The 20,152-nt window shown below is 40.9% G+C and overlaps 2 protein-coding genes across 6 annotated transcripts in view; one reads left to right on the forward strand and one right to left on the reverse strand.

Moving 5' to 3' along the window:
• The first annotated feature begins 78 nt into the window (after positions 1 to 78).
• On the forward strand, positions 79 to 10,444 carry pex1 (peroxisomal biogenesis factor 1). Of its 2 annotated transcripts, XM_068576405.1 has the most exons (25): positions 79 to 267; positions 1,255 to 1,401; positions 1,542 to 1,625; positions 1,820 to 1,934; positions 2,100 to 2,360; positions 2,577 to 2,779; positions 2,903 to 3,022; positions 3,185 to 3,305; positions 3,483 to 3,589; positions 3,714 to 3,793; positions 3,899 to 4,031; positions 4,193 to 4,289; positions 4,393 to 4,563; positions 4,680 to 4,834; positions 4,920 to 5,106; positions 5,269 to 5,435; positions 6,281 to 6,415; positions 6,540 to 6,604; positions 6,714 to 6,856; positions 7,410 to 7,513; positions 7,659 to 7,835; positions 8,300 to 8,542; positions 9,104 to 9,298; positions 9,466 to 9,596; positions 10,108 to 10,444. In XM_068576405.1, the coding sequence occupies exons 1-25, from the start codon at positions 160 to 162 to the stop codon at positions 10,190 to 10,192; spliced, it is 3,534 nt and encodes a 1,177-aa protein (XP_068432506.1). In that variant the 5' UTR covers positions 79 to 159; the 3' UTR covers positions 10,193 to 10,444. The 2 variants fall into 2 exon arrangements, with proteins under 2 accessions (XP_068432506.1, XP_068432505.1); XM_068576404.1 differs by having other exon boundaries at positions 2,100 to 2,779.
• A 6,630-nt stretch (positions 10,445 to 17,074) lies between these two features.
• The window catches only part of elmo1 (engulfment and cell motility 1 (ced-12 homolog, C. elegans)), a 91,635-nt gene continuing 88,557 nt past the window's right edge, over positions 17,075 to 20,152 (reverse strand). For all 4 annotated transcript variants that reach the window (XM_068575434.1, XM_068575432.1, XM_068575433.1 and 1 more), the window contains 2 exons: positions 19,498 to 19,575; positions 17,075 to 18,564 (listed from right to left, as the gene is read on the reverse strand). In XM_068575434.1, coding sequence (XP_068431535.1) covers positions 18,364 to 18,564; positions 19,498 to 19,575 — 279 coding nt within the window. In that variant the 3' untranslated portion in view covers positions 17,075 to 18,363. The remainder of the gene's footprint in view (positions 18,565 to 19,497; positions 19,576 to 20,152) is intronic.

Raw genomic sequence — 20,152 nt, forward strand, 5'->3', positions numbered from 1 at the left:
GTTAAATATCTTATTTTGAAACGTGCTCGATATCAGCTGCTTTGGTCTAACGTTACCGAGGCACCAAGAGCACATCGATCAGCTATGTTTGCTGCACCTGCAACGTTAGCAGAGTAACCCGATTAGCATTGACATAGCTAGTCGGGCTATGTGAAAAGCATGTTTAGTAATCAGGGAATTCAACCCGTAACTGTTGTTTTTAACAACACGAAAAACTGCTTTCTTCATCTCTCCTCGCAGTTGATATCACATCTTTCCTTGAACGAGGTAAGTTAGCTCAGCAAGCTCAGTTAGCTACCTCGCAGAGACAAAGTTTAGTTTGTTGAAACAATGTTCAGGTAAAAAATATAGGCCTGTTTTCAAAAGCGATGTTTCTTGCGTGGGTGAAGCTGTTTAAAAGAAAAAGATATATACATATATATATATATATATATTACTTACTTTACTACTAAATTAATGCTGCTATTTCTTTAGAAAATGACTCAAGGCTGGTCTCATTATATCAACGTGCTCACTTGCATTAATGCTACGCTTTTAGTGACACCTCGGCCGAAGACATCTTCTGAGAGACATTTCAGAGTATTTGACATACGTCATTATTAGTAATAACGCCATGTCAGACAGACACAAATGCATTTGTCAACAAAAACACAAGACAGAGTTGAGTGTTGTCAGTAGTAACTTTGGGAGATTGAATCCAGATGGTTTCTTTTGGGGTTTAATAACAATTGAGTTAATAGTAACAACAAGAAGCAGATGGGAAATACTTTTTCCCTATTACATTTTTACCCAACTATTTTCATTGTAGTTCCCTTACATTCTCACTTGGTGGTGACAAAACGTAACATTTTAGATGGAACAGATACCAGAGCATTCTTATAAATTCTGCTTGTTTTTGTATCCTGTTTTCACTGTAGTCAATTAACACCTGCATAATTCCTAAGAACACAATAAACCAGATGATAGTGTGTGTGATATAATGTGAATGAGTGTGAATCAGAGAGTTGTCATGACAATTATACACGCCACCCTCCTTGTTTGATTGGGTGATGTGGATAACTATAGACTCAGCCCTCTTCCATTTTGACATCTTTACACAGGAATCAAACTAGTGCTAGATCTTTTAATTGAAGCCGTGTAAATCGACCTACATTACCGTAAAAGCGGGATGATTATGATGCGGTTGTTTATAAATAAAGTACCATGGCAATCCAAAAAATACAACAGCAAAAATGTTGTGTTTCTCTGGACAAGAACCAGGCTTTGGAGCTGTCCTGGGGCCATGGCTCTCCAGTGTTCCTCAGCTGGACTCAAAACAGAACCTCCTGCAGCCTCGACAGCTATAATGTGGAACTGTGTCGACAACTGGGAGAAAAGCTTGGCCTGAGCGACGGAGAGCAGGTGCAGCTTCACGATGAGCATTCTGTACCGTGATCTCTAAATGACACATGCTGGCAGTCTTTTGACAGCTTAATGTAATTGTCAGTTCTGTTTAGGCTGACTATGTGTTTGTGACTGAGTTGTTGTGTCATTTCACTCAGGGCTTCCTGAGACCATGTCACCAAGTCTCATCGGTGCATCAAGTATTTGTGGAGCCACTGTCATCTGATGACTGGGAAATCTTGGTGAGTGAGCATAGTAGCTTAATTAGTAACATCAGTAACCTAATGTCTTCATGGTGAAAACATTTATTGTGTGTGTATATCTACGCTTTTCTTCCTGACTATCCTCCCACTACAAAATATTAAACCAGGGAAAGGCTTGCAAAACCAAATTTACATCAAACACTATTTTACTGTCTGTTTTTGGTGACTGACAGGAGCTCCACAGTGCTGCACTGGAACAGCAGCTTTTGGATCAGATCAGAGTTGTTTTTCAAGATGCTGTGTTTCCCGTGTGGGTGGGCAGCCATACTGCCATCTACATCCAAATAGGTCAGAGTTAATCCAATAATTACTATGTTTTGTTACTTAATAATCTGAAGACATGTCAAGTTGACGTATTAAATTGTTTGTTCAACTCCTTTTGTTTACATTTGATGTATCGGTCTTAACCAGGGACAGTGTTCATAACACAGTATGTTCTGTTCTTAACTGCAGCATCGCTTTCGCCATCTGTGCCTTATGGTCGCCTGGAGCAGTTCACAGAACTAGTTGTCTCTCCTAAGAACCGCGCTGAAATTGGCCACCTCAACGGTTCTGCAGTGAGAAACAGCAAGAAACAGCATTTTCACAGTCAGCAAAATACGGATCTTGCGAACCCCTCAGGACCGTCATTAGAAAGTACCTCCCCTATCCCTCAAATACACCAGTGGGGTGGCATAGCTGATCTGAAGAGCCTGCTACGCTATATGATAAAAGGTACTTATGACCCGGTTAAGGAGCTACCATCTTTACCTGACGTCCCTGTCCTCTTCACTGACTCTATCTACAGAGTGTGCGGTGCACCTCCGGACTCTCTTTGCACTATAAGCCATATTGCAACTGCAGTTATTCATTTATTTCCTTGGAGCCAGGGGTTGAATGCTGGGCCAACTGGAGGTCAGTCACTGGTGACTTATGGCCTGCTCTCCAAAGTTCTCTCTCCTAAAGAATCAAGGGACAGAGCCAAGCAAGCTATGGAGAAAAAGAAGAAAGCAGATGTTACTAAAGTTACAGGAGGAGAGGAGCTGAAAGAAGAGGAAGCTACGGTGGTCAGGGTGGTGTGCCATGACACTGAGAAGCGAGCATGCAAAGAAAGAAGTCCCAACAAGGGAGAGATCCATAATGGACGAGTATGGGTGAGTGTGCTTGCTGTTCATTTATCCAGTCGAACTGAAGATTAACTGTGGTACTTTAACTGTAGCTCAGTCCTCTCCTTCTTTTACTGCTGTCATATCTCATATTGTTATTGTGATTTTCAGATCCCACAAGCCCTGGCCTTCAGGTTGAATATCATCCCACATTCAACAGTTAGAATTAAGCCAGTCAAATCAACTATCAAAGTAGCATTCTCTATTTGTCTAACGCCTCTCATACCACTGGTGAGTGCTGAAGTAACTATATGTGATTACAGTATGGACTAAATATTTTTTAAATTTGACGTATTTAACCATAAGCCTCAAAATGGTAAATTGTCAAACTACATGTAATTTAATCTACCTTTCTCCCTTATGTCCTTATGAAATTTGACATTTTCTCTCCAGCTCGAGGACGACGACGAAGGGATCCAGACAGCGTTCCTCGGTTGGCTACACACTCAGAGTCATGAACCTTTAGCCTGTCTGACTGCACGGTCTAGCACCATCCTCCTACGTGGAACTGATGGTGATTCATTTAGTTGTTTTCTTTAACAAGCTATTGTAAATCTACCAATGGCACTTCTGTAAAAAATAAGTGATCCACAGTAGACCAAAGAGGCTAAAAATCACATAATGCACACATTCAAATCAAATTACTTTCAGCTGCATTTACTGTTCTATCATCTTTGTTTGTTATTTTTAGCGAAGTTAGAGTTTGGCTTAACTGTACTGAAACCAGAACCAGAGAGTGACCCTCCGGACCAGCTGTTTTCACTCTCATCCGCTGTTATCCAGAAGGAAAACATCCAGGTGAAAGCATGCGTGTAATGTCCATTAGTATTCTGTAATAAAAACAGCATGCAGGTGATTGATACAAACTGAATACCTTCAAACTTCTGGGTTTCAAAGCGCTCACACTACGTGTCACTTACAGGTTGACAGAGCGCCATCGCCAGCTGTGAATTCTACAACTGAAACGCCCGAACCGGAGCTTCCCTCTCTCAGTATTCTAGGGTAAGTGTAGAGCTTTTTGTGAGCCCATGTGTGTTTTAACATGGATATTTCTTAGAATTATTTTCTCTCTACATCTCTCACTCCGCTAACTTTGTCTTTCCCTAGTGGCATTGATGAGCTCAGTAGGACTGGATCTGACTTCATCTCCCACAGCCTTCTGGGTAGTCCCCTCTCTAGAGAGCTTGGTACAACTGGACGGGGACTCCGGGGAGGAGCTCTACTCATCACTGGTGCTAAGGTAGCTGTTAATATAACCATCATAATAAAACAGCTCACAGCACATTTCTACACTTTACACAGAGTACATTAAGAATAATGTAACGTACTTCATCTCTATCTCCTTAAAATATTGTTTTGTATACTATGTAACATACTCCATGTCATTATATTTCCTCACAGGGAAGTGGAAAGAGCACTCTATCCCGGGCCCTTTGTAGAAAAGCTAAAGAAGATCTGGATACACATATTGAGATGGTAGACTGCAAAAAATTACAAGGTAGAAACATTGTAGTTGGGCATGTAGATACATTGTATCAAATAAATATAGTTGAATGTATATATCATAGAAATTGTGTTTTGTTTTTGTTTCTTCTTCTCAGGCAAAAGGGCAGAAACAGTGAGACAGATGCTGCAGGATATTTTTGAACAGGCGGAGTGGAGGCAGCCATCAGTTGTTCTGCTTGATGACCTGGACCATGTGACTGGGGCACCAACCTCTCCAGAGCACGAGCATGGTGCTGAGGCGCTGCTGCATCAGCACATTGCACAGAGTAAACCATGAATTCTTTATTTTCTACTTGCGTGGGGGGATGTCTGTGTTCACGGGTAGAATTGGTTATTACCAGAGGCCTTGATACTGACTCCTCTTGTCCGTTTGTGCCTACAGGCTTGAAGGATGTTGTGGATGAGGTGCTGGTTCACTCCAGTCTGGTGTGTCTGATCATCACCAGTCAGAGTGAGCACTCCCTTCACCCCTCCCTCACCGAGATGCAAGGGTCCCACTTTATCCAGGGCTTTGCACACATCCAGCCATCAGACCAGGTCAGCACATGCACACGCACACTCACACACACGTTGAAAAAACAAAAAGTAAACCAACAGCTTTCTTGTTTGCAATTGTTTGTAGGCTCAAAGAGTGGAAATCCTGCACCACCTGATTCTCAGAAAAAACAGCCTATCTAGTGAGACCCTACAGACTCTAGACCTGGCAGCTGTTGCCAAGGAGACAGAGGGATACACACCCCAGGACCTTTTGCTACTGTTGGAGCGGGCTGTCCATGCCAACACTGTACAAGGAGGGCACAGTGACCAGGGTACCAAAGATTTTGGTTACACTCAAATTATACAATTAATAATTCATTCAATGTTGTTGATTTCCAGGTGTTCTTTAAGTCCTTTGCTTCCTGTCTCTGCTCTAGCTAATCTAGTTTATTGTGCAACTTTCCCAATATTCTTTTGTGCTTCATATCCCTCAGGTGTGTGTCTGTCGTGGAGAGACTTTGTGCAGGCTCTTAAGGAGTTCACGCCACTCTCGCTGTGGGGTGTAGACCTCCACACCCCAAGTGCAGTTGGGCTGGAGAGGGTGGGGGGGCTGAGAGAAGTGCAACAGCAACTAATGGATACCATACTGCTCCCCGCTAAGGTGAGTGTCAGCGTGACTGATCACAAGGCTGACAGGTGTGTTTTTAGTCAGATGGAAGTCATACAGGAGGAACAGAAGGGAAATACAATCATAAAAGTAAATGTGATGACAATGCATTTATCATTCATTGCCAATTATGTCCACATCATGATTATTGGTTGTTGCAACAATATGCTATTAAAAGCCAACACACATAGGAGTAATAATAACACTAATAGTAAATGCAGACTAATGGATTTTAACAAAACTATTTAATTGAATTTGAATTATTAAGACAAATTCCATGTCTTATTCTTATTTTCTTCCAAATTTTACACAACTTACTTTCAAAGCTTTTATTATTCTGTTGCATTTAGAACAATTAATGTGTCAACCCTTTACTTTGATTTATAGGATATATACGATAGAAAGAGGTGATAAAAGATTAAAGTCTTTGACGTCCAACACCATTTCCTAGATTCTTTTCCACTTCATGTATAGTTATTAAAAAATAAACAAGGCTGTCTTACAAGGTTATGGTTTTGATTTGATCAGCTCTCATAGTCTTAAATTGCTCTGCTGCTATTTCATTTGGCCAGGAGCAAGTCATGGAAATTAAGACTTTGAAGAGCTTTGAAGCCTTTTTGTTTAAGAAGATCGTGACTTCATACAGTAGATACCTCAAAGTTAGTAATGGAAATGTGATGTATCCACTATTAATCATAATATTCTTCACAGCTATATTAGCCACATTTTGTAACCCGAAAGTAATATTATATTAGCTTAATAATATGGTAATGACAACAATATTATTTAAACAAATGTAAATCCTTGGTAATTGATTGTGAGTCTTTAATGTGTTGCAGTATCCGATCCTGTTCTCCAATCTTCCTATCCGCCATCGCTCAGGAATATTGCTGTACGGACCTCCTGGTACAGGGAAAACCCTGCTGGCCAGAGCTGTGGCTAAAGACAGTGGTATGAACTTCATCAGCATCAAGGTAGACTGGGCTTTGGCTCTAGCAGTCTTTCTTAATCAGAGCAACCTGTATCTCCACTGACGCAGGATATTTACCTCCCTCTCTCTCCCTCTCTCCCTCTCTCTCTCTCTTTGTCTCTCTCTAGGGACCTGAACTTCTGAGTAAGTACATTGGAGCTAGCGAGCAGGGAGTCCGTGATGTCTTCCAGAGGTTAGTCAACATGGTCACTTTGTCACTTTTGTATGACTCCAGCAGTTGCTAGTTGTAACGTGTAATAGTTAGCAAATAATTATTCTCTGACATCCCTCTTTGGCTCCAGGGCGCAAGCTGCCAAGCCGTGCATTCTGTTCTTCGATGAGTTTGACTCTCTGGCTCCGAGGAGGGGCCATGACAGCACAGGTGTAACTGACCGAGTGGTTAACCAGCTCCTCACGCAGCTGGACGGGGTGGAGGGACTGCAGGGTAGGTCATACAGCGGTATATGACGAATTGTGAGTTCTGTATATTGACAGTCCACTTTCAAGATTCACTTGGTATATTTTACTGATCAGTGCTGCAGTCAGGGGATTTCGGTAAATGTGTTTTTTTTATCGAGAGTTGGATGAGAAGATCAATTCCACTCCTGGTTGCTGACATGTAATGAATGAGCTTTAGAGGTGTTGGTCCGCAGGTTGCTCTTGGAGCTGTTTCCAGTCTTCTTGCTAAGCCAGCCATCTCTCGCCTCCAGCTTCATATTTATCAAACAGACTTGAGTGCTATCCGTCCTCTCAGCCAACTCAAAAATGTATGTGTTCAGTAGGGGGTGACAATGTCAGATTTTTACTACGCTATTATTCCTGGACAAAATAACTATGTCAAATTGTTCAGATAACAATAGCTGTATTTTATTTCTAAATATCAAAGTTTTCATCACGACTGGTATATTGTGACACCCCTAGCATACAGTTGTTTCTCAACATGACAAACTATTTCTTTAAGTTAAATCGATAATATTCTTTCCTGTTTGCATTTGTAGGTGTATATGTGCTTGCAGCCACCAACCGTCCGGATCTGATTGACCCGGCTCTGCTCAGACCTGGACGCCTGGACAAATCTCTATACTGCCCCCCTCCTGACCTGGTCTGTTGCAATAAAATCAGCCACTTCTAATTGTCATATTGTAACATAATAAGAATACACTCTATACTGTAATTTTAAGGGGTAAGAAATTCTGTGACTATTCAGGACATGTCCTTGTTGGTAAATTCAACTGTTACATCTCCAGGAAGCTCGTGTAGAGATCCTGAAGGCTCTGAGCGCCGGCATCGCTCTCGCTGCTGACGTGGACCTTGAGAAGCTGGCAGCAGCAACAGAGCAGTTCACCGGGGCAGACCTGAAGGCCCTGCTCTACAATGCCCAGCTGGACGCTGTCCACAACAGCATGGGCTCCAGCCCACCACATGTAGGTCTACGGTACTTAAAAGACAAGCCATTGAAGAGCTCATCTTGTTGGGATGGCGCTGCTGTGGGCTGATAGAGCCGGAAGGCAGGGAACTGTTGGCCAGTCCGTTTCCTAATTATTTATAGTTGATGGTGAAGCAGCTAAGCTCATTTTTATTTGGTTTGTCTCTCGGCTAATTAAATGAGTTGTGTATGTATCTCACCAGTGAGTTGCTCTACTTATTTAATCATCAGTCCACAACGTCATTTAAATGATCCCCAACCATGTTGACAAGGATATGATTGAATCAGTTAAACAACAAGGGCTACCTGAGGCAGGATGAACATACATTTAAGGTATCTTGAGCTGCAATGACATAGTGAAGCTCTTTACTAGTCCATATGTTTTGTTTTTTAGGAACAACAAAGCCTTGTTTATTTTTTTTTTACCTAACCTTTGGCCTCCTGTTTCTGGGTGATAATCAGGAGCTGACATCCGGCTCAGACAGCGACATGAGTCTGTCCTCCATGATCTTCCCGAACAACAGCAGTGGTTCAGATGATTCAGTTGGCGATGGGGACCCAGGCGCAGGGCTGGACCAGTCCATGATTCTCCTGGAGTCCAGTGAGCTTCAAGCAGAAGACGAACAACATTGTGGCAATGTTTGGAGACTCTACTTTGGAAGCTCTTACGAGTCAGAGTTGGAGAATTCACTGATTTCAGGACTGGTGAGCACTGCTGGCAACACATTTCCTTAAATTGTATTATTTAATCCCATTTAATAATTCAATAGTAGGTTCACACATTTCATAGTGGAATATTTTTTTCAAAGCTGAGATGTCTTCTGGCAACTTAACAAGTTGTATAAAGAAATAGTTCATTTATTTTCCATCCAAGAGTGAAATGAAGACAGTTTCAGTATCATACGCTCTTGGAGATAAAGCTCATTTGTGGATTAATATGGTAGACTTGCTGCACATAAGTGATTTCTGATTCCATTTGAAGTTATTCTTATATATAATCTTATATATATCTCAGCATGGTTAAGAACAAACTCTCTAAATGGATGCACCTCTAAATATAGTATTGAAAATGTTTTGATACTAAAGCAATCTCAAGTTATTGTATTGACATTGGGTAGGACACTTACTAGAAACTTCGGCGGTGTGATCTAAACTATTCAACACATCTTGTCAAAGTAGTGAACATTTACAAAATCACATTTTAAATACAGTTGTGTCTCCTATGAGTTTGTGGATATTTCCCTTTTCTCTCGTCTCTCTTGACAGAACTCTCGCTGCGTCTCTGGACCGAACTCCATGACCCACGACTTAACACGGGCATCAGGTCGTGAACCTGGACGCTCACTCACCCCGGCCTACATGTCCTCCCTTCAGAGCGGCTTCAAAGAACTTGGCCCGGAGCAGCTGGACCTTCTACAACAAGACATTAACAACATCAAGACCAATTACAGGAGAGCCAACGTAGGTGACAACAAGAGGGGAGGGGGGGGGGGCTTCAATACTTACATCTTACGTGCTCCTTTACATCTACTTAGTTCTAGTTCACTCTCTACTACTCTACTCATGGACATTGTAACAGTGGTCAGTTTGTTACAGGGTGCATGATCACTCTTGTACTTTGGGTGCAGGACGTCTCTGTCCGGGTGCATTCAGTCTCTAGCCAGCCGGGCCTCCTGCTGTGTCGGGCTCATGTGAACTCCGCCTTGGCTGTGACCAGACCGTCTCTCAGCAAAGCCGACTGCAACAGATACACAAAGCTGTAAGTACGAGGATACCAGTTTGGACTGCAGCGGTTATAGCAATGCAAATTACGCTGTAAAAGAAACTGCTTTACTGCTGTCTATTTAGTTTTAAAAAAAGGAAGCTTTTAATGGGTCAATTAGCTATGAAATATATCAGGCATATTCTGAGTCTCACCTGCAGAGGGAAATTAAAACCATTTGAAATATGTCTGTTATTAAGTTGTTGTCAAGTAGCAGCAATAGAGAAATTTGCATGAATCCCTCTCATATGGTACATTTATTATCCATGTCAAATTACGTTTTTTGTATTTTGTGAACCCAAATAATTTCTAGCTGAAGTGCATGAGGCAAATTGCACAGTAAACTATATACCATGTGAAGAAATACACAAAAAAACAAGACAAATAATAACCTTTCTTGTGTTACATGAGTCTAGTCTTTGGTATTTTATGGAAACATTTAACTGCTGTAAGATATACATATCATGAATTATCTCTTTTAATTCATATTTTCTATTTATTTCTTTAGGTATGAAGCCTTTGACAGTGCAGAAGATGGAAAATCTCTTCACTCGGCTACTTTAAAACCAGGACAACGTGTGACTTTAGCTTGATCAGACATTCTAGTTTTACAGACCTAATTTGTTATTTTGATTTAATACAAGCAATCATGCATTCATAATTTTACACTCAGTGTAGTTTAATAGCTTTAGGGCTTTGAAGAAAATGGAAATTAATATATTTGACTAGAGCTGACTCGATTCATAGTGAGACTGTTATCTACATATGAAGTAATCACTGTATATATGTACAATGCCAGAGGATAAATTATGTCATCGTTAAAATAAAATCTTTGTTTAAATCTTGCCAGCATTACTTGATTGAGCACGGATTGTGATTATGTTTGATTTCTTTCATGAGAAAAGTCATTATATAGGGTATGTAAGTATACCACAAAAAGTAGGAAATGTTTTTGTATAGTCTGCCATGAAACTGCATATAAAAAAGCAGGCTAGTCCAGACATCCCTCTTCCCAGCAGTTCTTTCTCTTTCTGGCATTCAAAATCCCTCCAGCGTGTTCTGGGTCTTTTACCAGTTTCCCTGAAAACAAAGACGAAAAACAAAGTCATTAAATAGTTTGTTGTTCAAAAGAAAGTCACAGTATACTATGTCAAAGTCATATTTTAGTATGTTAACATTAAGCATAGTATATGTGTCAAAATTCATACTGTAGTATGCCGATAACAAGTCAAGAAAGTCAAAGTATATAGTATGTAATAGAAATAAAGTGACTGGCAAAAAAAAGTCAGTGTATATACTATGTCAAAAAGTCATAAAGCAAGGAATTATACTATATATATTATGCCAAAAAACAAGAAAATAAATCAAGAATAAAAGCATTACACTTACCCATTTTTTAGAGAAAGGGAAAAAGAAGAAACTTGAAGGATGGTGTGTGATGTGCGCTCTGCAGGAATTCACTGGAGCAATCTACTGAGAGGGAGAGACAAGAAACAACTTTCAACTCATTTTAAAGCCATTTGGCTGCCTAGTTCTTTTCTATAGTCCCTGGTTTCAAACCTTGAGGCCAGAAACTTTCAGTAACTCTTGATTGAAGGGTCCCATGGCATCTAAAACAGCCGAGAGTCTTACCTAAGATTGCAACAGTAGACTTCCGTCTGCTCCTTCGCTGTTGCAGCGAGCCATCTTGACAATATTTTCCTATTGAGGCACTATGCCGGCTGTCATCCTCCACACACGGGCACTGGCAGGTTTCCGCAGTGGTAAATATAGACGCCCGGGACTGCATTTGGCTCTCCTTAGTCTTGTGTCAATCCCACACAATGCAGCATGAAAAAAAAAAGGTCTGATGGGAGACTTTTTTGATCTCTCCGTCATTATTGATCTCTCCTCCGCTTCTTCCTTACACACCTGTGAGGAGATGAAGGCAGAAATTAAGGACTGTCACTCCAGGAAACTGTTTTTTAGAAGACACAAACATCAAGAAAAAGAAACAAAAGTGACATTTAGGACTTTAATGAAAATCTGCTCTGTCACAGTGGACCGTCTGGCTTTCAGACGGAGAGAAAAGAGCTTTTTACCAGCAACATCCCTTGAGTGTATCAGGCCTCATGGATCACTGCAGAGGGAACTCTCTGTTATCCATCCCAATGGAGGTCGAGCAGTAGAGTAAGCTATGGAGCAGTGTTTCTCACTTGGTCTTAAACCCATCAGGTCACTTGATCGGAGGACGGTCCCGCTACCCATCATGCAGTTGTTTCATTTGGTGCAGACTTGGCAGTGGGGAAATATAAAAGATTTATTGGTGCATCAGACAGACATCCCTTGTTATTCAGTACTTCAGCATCCATCTTTTATTTCCCCCTCATGTCTTCATCAAAGCCCGACCATATGGTGACTTTTAAAGACTCAGGAGCAATTAGAGGAGCAAACCTCATGCCTCAAGTTCAGCTCTTTTGTTGTCTCCTCTTTATCACCGTCCCCTCCTCAGCGGCGCTCTTGCGCTTTAAACCCAGAGTGATTCATGGGCTACGATTTACAACAAAGTACCCGTCCATTTTACAACATCAAGAGGTGTCAACCTTCACCAGAATTAGATCCTGAGCGACGCAGAGGAAAACAAAAGACTTGAGTATGACATGTTCACTTGCTGCGACTGCTTTTTACCAGAAATAGAACCAAAGTTACTGATGTGCATTTGTGTGGGAAGAGATGAAGGTGGTTTAGTGATATAACGAGCACATAAAAAAGGACAATGCAGTTGGGGTTTGACTTAAATATATAAGTACAAAACAAAAATGAGTGAGAGACGCAGATGACAGGTGACTTTGGAACTGTTTCAGCTCTATTAGGTTTTGTTTCTTCTTGACAGGTGTTTCTGACAGAAAACGGTGCAAAGAAAGTAACCCATTTCAGAAATACAGACGGCATTGTTCAGAGGCCTACATAATTAGAAGACAAACAAGTTCTGGATAAAGTATTTTTCCAGTTTACATTGTTTATGTACTTTTTTGACATCTTATTCAAACTTAAAGAATTTACAAGGTCAATAATTCATTTATAACCACAGTTTTTAAGCCGGAATGGAAGAAAACACCTGCTGCTGTTTCCAAGGTCAAGCATAGGAAGAGAAAAGAGACGAGCTCGTGCCTGTTTGTCAATTGGTGATACAACTCAACGTGATTTCCTTTAATCTACAACAGTTTTTCTCATGCATGTTGGCGGACTCCTCCTCTTGCTGCCCATTAGAAACGCATTAGTCAAGGTGTGCTTGTCTAACTCTTGTAAACGCTGACTGACAGCAGCAGCCTCTTCAATCAATCACCACACAACCGCCAGCGAAGATAAGACTTTCAGATTCATTACCGAGATAGACGAGATTAAGTAACTGTTGGGGTGGACATGGAAATCAATTTCAGAGTTGTATCCGTTTATCTAAATCACAGTTTTCCACTCTGCTGGGATGATCTTTGTCTGGGTTAATGCAATCATCTCGCCCCGCTAATCCCGGCCCAGAGCCCCGGGTGCTGCAGCTGCAGGAGCCGGCACAGACACTGCTCATCGGCCTCTTCTGGAAATGTACCTACTAACTCAATGCCTAATTATATTGAGTTAGTAGTACTCACCTAATTATCATTTCAATGTTAGGCAGGGATCAGCAGAAAGTTTCACAGGCTGTTGTAAATCAAGGTGTGCTCCTTTGCATCTGTAACCACAAGCAACAGAGTGTTGAAGTTCTCCATCAGTGCAGCAAGGTGAGAGGTTTAACCACCCGATGCCTCGAATATTTGCTTGAATTTATTATTTCTACACCACAGGAAAGGTGAATGGGCCCCAAATTCACATGTGTGTGGTGGATTTAAGGAAAAGAAAGCTAAATGCCAACATTAAAAACAAGTTCAAAACCCCCAAAAACCTCAGCTAATCTGGTTCATCAGGCATTAATAGGGGGAGTCTGATCAAATGTGATATATGGTGGCCTGGACAATAGCAAACAATCCCTAATCTGTTGTCAGATTTTGATTCAAATGTTACTGAACTCTGATTGGACGTTTGGGACATCACCTTTTTCCAACGAAGCACCAACCACCTCCAGCCAGCAAAAAGAGACCCGACAAAACAAACAGAAATCTGTCATGTAAAATAACCAAATCTATTCCAACTTTGGAAAATGTTATGTTTTTGAATGACCACATTGTTCATAGTGACACACCTATTGAGGTTTTCAGAGCCTTTCCTGAGTCACTTTTTTTTATTTTATTTGGATTAAAAAAGACACAAACATCTATGTATCTGTGGTCTAAATCTGAGTTATTGATCCATAACGTTCTGCTCTGCACTTGGAGGTGTTCATCACATTGACGTCAGAAATACTGCACCAGCCTCCGTCTGTCTCCACACTGACTGAAGAGTGTTGCTCTCGGGCCAGGTGAATAATAAAGTCCTACAAGCAATATGGATCCGTCCCTCCAGTAATCGATAACGTCAGTGTAGCAGAGCTTCTCCCTGCGGCCCCTGATGAGTCCACATTGGACAAATGTCTCCAGTAATGAGACGGAGAGAGAACCAGCTGAGAAAATAAGTCAATACAAATGATGAGCAGGAAAACTTAGAATAGCTCTCACACATTTGTTCTATCTATCTGCGTCTTTAGCTGCTACTTGGGCACCATTACATTTGTTATTTACTCCAGTAAGACGACATTTTGTCAATAACACCCGCAGGAAACAACTGAACTATGGAAGTCGATAGTAAAAGACGAGAAATAGCAAGTATAGCTTCTTTGTTTGTATTAGTTGCACCCTTAAGCCGACTACTGTGAAGCTGCAGCATACAATCTTTAAATGTTCACAAGCTTTCTGACCTCAAGTCTAATAATAGTATGATGTAGATATGGAGGCAGGAAAACAGCCATGAGAGGAACACTGAAGAAGGCAGAAGGCGGGTGTGTCTGGACGACCTGCCAACCTTTCTGAGCGCCTGCTGTGGAAGAATGCATGCCCATATGATCAGTTCATGCTAATCTGATTTGATGAGTGTGTCCTGCTGGATGAGGAGCGGAGCAGCACCCTGCTGGCTGAGCCTTTGGGCGACTGTCACACTCTGCGTGAAGTCTCCGAGAACTTGTAATGAGGCCAGCCAAGTCCCTTTCTCTCCTGTCGTTGACGGGCGAGTGTGGATTGAGACGTACGCACCTGGCAACCAGTACGGCATCAAGATATGGTAAGTAAATAAAAACAACTACTTTGCCTCTAGCAGTCATTTATATACTGGTTAACTCAAAATCAGTCTGACACTGTTTATGATAAATAAATGTTAGTTGATACTTACAATAGTTTTTATCAAACATGTTTAGCCTCAATTTTCTTGTGAGACAAGTGTTACGTTACTGGGAGTGTCTCGCAGTTGCATTTCCAGTTTTCGGCAATATTTTGAAATGATATTCAAGACTTTTCCTCTTTTCACATATATTTGCAGTTCAGGTTTGGTATTTCAAATTGTATGTGGCTTTTAGTACTCCTGTACATTTCAAATACACACTGTTTCCATTATTTGATATCTTGGGGGTCGACATACTCATATTTAGAAAATATATTTTGATATTATCCCACATTGTTCTGATTTTCTCAGACTCAGAATTCCTCTTCCTTTGTCACTGTTGTTTTTCCTATTCTATCTTGCTTATGAGTGCCTAACAGTTTCATCAGCTCCAATGAGTAAGCACATTCACAGACTGGCTCTGCTCGGTGCGCAACATACCACAGCGTCCCCTAAGGAGAGGAGCCATTGAACTGTGACTGTCGACATGCCTGCATGCGGTGTGAGAGATGGACGAGTGTGTCAAAGACTGGGTGGTAGTAAAGAGAGAGTGTTTTCTACTTTGCCCAAGAGAGTGTGAGACAGATGCTGTTAGAAACTGACTTCCATTTCTAATGAACACACGGGCATCAGTAGCCATTGGTGAGTGAACAATGTTCCCCTGAAGACGGAGCTCAGCGGAGGTTCTTGGGTTGGGTAGAAGATAGAGCCGTCAAGCAGGAAATGGTGTCACCTGCTACAAGCCGTGCAGGGAAATAAATATCATCTGAGACAGCCGGGCATGTAATGGGAAAACTCAGGCACCCAAACCCAAAGAGGCACACGCGCACGCACACACACACACACACACACACACACACACACACACACACACACACACACACACACACACACACACACACACACACACACACACACACACACAGCTAAAATATTTAGCAGAAAAACAAAGGCAGCTTTTTTCTCATTCTGGGTCATCAAATCAATGAGGTTTTACAGATTTATTTCCACAGATACATGTTTAAGGACTGCTTTTGCAGTGATTGATCCGAGTACAATTTGAGTTTGGCATCCAGATACTGCTTCATTAAGTGTAGAGTTGAGATGTCAGCACATTCTCTGGACGAGTCCAAATATCTTCTTTTCAAATAGCATTTTCTGCCCTTAAACATGTAGAAAATGTAACATCAGCTAAAAAGGAGAGATCTGCGCAAAGTCAATTTAGCTGTGATGAAAGTTTTGAAATGACGTTGGTCCTTAAAGCCTGAATACATGCCTCAAGAAGTGTTTCAGAAATGACAGCTCTGAAAGAGACGCAACAGAGCCGAACTCTGCGTTTTCATGAAACACTGGTAAGTCTGTTGAGGCAGTGCTGCGTTTCATATTGCTCTGGATGCAGATCAGAGGCCACCTGCAGAATGTGCAAGTGGGACACAAGGATATGAACCTGGAGTCGATGGGATGGCAGAGAAATTGTGTCATCTAATGTAGTATATTTTTGTAAACTTGTTTTACTGTAAACAATGAACAAAAATAATTGAAGCGCAGTCTACAATGTGTAGTTTTGGTCTGAGCACCGACAACATCGGTCCTGAAGGACGCTGCTTAGACTGGTATCTTTATTATTATTATTCTGCCAATTAAATTGTCCTTTTGGGGATTCATTTGGGGATGCCTGCTCTACAAAAAAGCCTTTCAGACATCAAGAGGGAATTTGGAGTTGAGGCGCTACTCCGTGTTGAAAGGAGTCAGCTGAGTGTTGCGTCATAATCAGGATACATCTCAACATGTGTTAAATTAGTATAGACACAAGAAGTGTGTAAGATTTTAACACATCCTTTATGGCACATTCTGCCACAGTTTCCCAAAGCCAATGACATAGTCAACTTGCTTGGAAAAGCATGGGGGATGGTTGAATTCAGTTAACTAATTATGTTTTAATTGATTTTCTGTGAAAACAAAATTGCCTGTAAGATAATTAAAAATCTTAACCATCTGTTACTCAACTGTTAAAAGATAGTCTGTCCACACAACTCTGTTTGAGTACTGAATCAGCGCAAATGACTCAATATTGTGTAATATTGTATTGTGTATTGTGAATGTGGTTTATAAATAAAGACAGGAACCGAAGGAAGAAGGAGTTACAGTTCTTAAATCTTTAATGTAAACAGCAGTTTTGAGGGGCTTTGAAAAATCCTAAAGAAAAACATCTGGCGGTATTAAATAGGAAGGGGAAAACATATAAATCATACTAGAAATAACCATGATCTGTTTTTAAATTAAAAAAGTACATCAACTTTCAATTTTGAGGCCATATAGTCCTGAACACAGAAAAAAAGACAACTTCGCCTTGACCAAAACACTAAAATCCTCTTTGTAATACAAACTACTAGGCAGATTCACAATTTTAAAATCCCTAAATTATGACCATCTTAAACATGATGATAAACAAAACAAACAGCTTAAATATTGCTTAGGAATGTTGAGTACAGCAGTCATTACAACGAGAGACTCAAATGCGGGAGAGACGAGTGTGTTTATATGTTTTTCACAATGGTGGTGCTTTTACGGTGTTTTTGGCAAAGCCACTCTGTAGTTGTGTACAATATGCAATAAGCAGCACTGGGATTGTAACATGAACATTTGACTATTTAAAAGAAAATGTTTTTACGAAAGTACAGTGCCTTTATTTTAAGGAGTGACTTATTCTAACAGTCTTCAGTACATGTGGAGCAGAACAGAGCAGATATTAGAGACGATTTCATAAAGTATTTCTTCAACCCTCCTTTCAGCCTCTTGGAAAACATTTAGCTGCCACAAATACTGTTAGTGAGAATGTGACAGGAAATACTGCTGGAAAGATGACAACAAAACACAAACCCCACTGCTCCCTGATCCTGAACTACACAACCATCATCCCTCCCTCCAAAGAAGCCCTGAGGAAAAATAATAAAGTCAACATAAAAAAGGACGACAAGGAAGATCGAGTCCTAAACATTTGTCTACCACAATCTTCAAGCGTAAGGACTGCAGGTGCCTTCCCTCGAGAAGAAGAAGTGAATGTTTTAAAACATCGGATGCAGGAGGAGAGTGAGGAAAAAGACAGCTTGACGACCAACGACAGGCAAAACAAATACTTCCTGGTTTGTCTTCTCCATGGCGACCTGATGACTGTGCATCAAACCCGACTCTCCTCAAGTGCAGCGAGCCTATTAATATGCACTGTTTTCTCTCTTATAGAAGTCTAGCAAGAAGCAAGAAGAAAAGAGTTCAATAAATCCTTTTTCATTCAGTCACAGTTCTTTTTTTTTCTTCTTTTTTAATTTTTTTTTATTACATTAAATGGTTTTATTTGTTTTGTTCCAGTTTATAAGAAAAGGGAATTGGTCCAGGGAGTACAGTAGGTGCTGGGTAGGTTTGGGTTCGGGCTCGCGGGGTTGTCCGTCTAGTTACAGTCGTAGACAAAGTCATAGTTGCTCGGTTCTTTGGGAATCGGGGGCGGGGCTTCGGGGATCTGGATGTTCTCCAGATCCAAGAGCCGGAGCTTCATCTCCATGGAGAGCAGGGTGTCCATGTCAGATTTGGTGTAGTCGCTGGTCATCTCCTTACCGAGGAGGGCGTTCAGACCATCTGTCCACACGCAGTACTGCAGAGACAGAGATGGAGCCAAAGTTAAATTCATGTAAAACAGTACTATTAGAAGGACTCTGTCGTCGTAACTAACAAACTAAATATTTCCAAATCCACGACCTGGTGCAGAGACACGCAGCCATAAAAGAAGCAAACTCAGGAGATTCAGAGCGGGGACACCTTTTTCTCTCTGGTCCTAAATACAAACTTCTCTGTTTAAAACAAGAACATGTATTACAAGTTTCTGCCATAAATTATCCTGAGAAGTTAATGATATGAAAATATAAGACTATTGTCAATATATGATTATAGTTTTGTAAAGGTATCAAGTCAATTTAGATAATAAAAGTAATGTTGTAAATCCAAGCACGATATCAATAGGTTTGGGTGATATGATGACATACACAGCCAGCAATATACATTTGTTTACCATGATTAGCTAAGATTTGAATGTCTCTTAGTGTTTAACGCCGTTACGGACAATGCAGCAAATCAATGAGAAGAGTCAAATGGAAATATCAAATCCTTTTCACACAAATGATAAGTGTTTTGTGCATATCAATCCCATTTGCAATATCTCTGAATGCTTAAAGCTGTATTAAGTGTTCGTCTTTACATTTCTGAGGTGAATGCACACACATGGTCCACTGTTCATATTAATCTCTGAATATACTGCACTTTCCTCTCCAAAAAGTTCACAGGTCGTGTGTGATGATGGGTTTTGAGCATGCAGAGGTATTATTGTAGAGCCATGAATTGTTCTATAACAACATTCATGTGTTTACATTTGTGTTAAATTAACCACTTAAATACGGTAAAGTGATATTATCCAGTATGTATCGGACATGCACTTGCTGATGCACTCTTATACAAAAAAATGAACTTTTTCTTTGTGTTCGTTCTGTCTGACACAGTCAACAGCCGCAGGGTGTTGACTGTGTTGGCTTACCTCATGCTTGTCAGGAGCAATAAAGTTTAAATACTCGTCCGACTCATAGAGGACAGAGAAGGCCAGCTCTAGCACCTCCTGGAGAGAGGACAGAGTGAAAGGCAGAGAGGGACGTTAGGAAGAGAAAATGGTGCAGAGACAGAACAGAGAATGTGGGATGAAGAGACAAAAAAAGAAGAACAGGTGAGATTTAAACCACAATGCTGCCATACAAGTGCAATCTCCCTCTCCTCAACACAACTTGTCACCATTTATTACATCAGCAGCACATCAACTCATCGAGCATCACAGAGGTAGAAACATACATGTGATGCCCTCAGATACTAGATATTGAAAAATGCCTGGGCAGGTTTGGACTATGATGTGATATGATATGCTGTCCACTGCGGTCTACTGTAGACAATGAAACAAGAACACCGAGAGACACATTTGTGTCCATGAAAGCAATTTATTCAATGCTTGCTTGCAATCTGTGTGAAATTAGCATGTGATTTCCTAAATAGCAGGTAATCTCACAGTCAGAGCCTAAAATATGTAGTTCAGTGGTGGGATTTGTTTCAGATCAGGAGGCTCAGAAAAGTAAAGATTTAATGAAGATGACAGAAATACTTACATAGAATACTATAACCAAACTTCAGTAATAAAAACACTTGGA

The sequence above is a fragment of the Clinocottus analis genome, unplaced genomic scaffold (genome assembly GCF_023055335.1).
Source record: "Clinocottus analis isolate CAN_PGR_092001 unplaced genomic scaffold, fCliAna1.0.p SCAF_14, whole genome shotgun sequence".
NCBI classification, from domain to species: domain Eukaryota; kingdom Metazoa; phylum Chordata; class Actinopteri; order Perciformes; family Cottidae; genus Clinocottus; species Clinocottus analis.

Bases quoted from the DNA above. Each gene is read 5' to 3' on its own strand.
- pex1 (XM_068576404.1), top strand. From the start codon at position 160: ATGTTTAGTAATCAGGGAATTCAACCCGTAACTGTTGTTTTTAACAAC. The intron at 1,626-1,819 runs GTGAGTGAGCAT...GGTGACTGACAG, and splicing joins CTGATGACTGGGAAATCTTG to GAGCTCCACAGTGCTGCACT. The intron at 1,935-2,099 runs GTCAGAGTTAAT...TCTTAACTGCAG, and splicing joins TGCCATCTACATCCAAATAG to CATCGCTTTCGCCATCTGTG.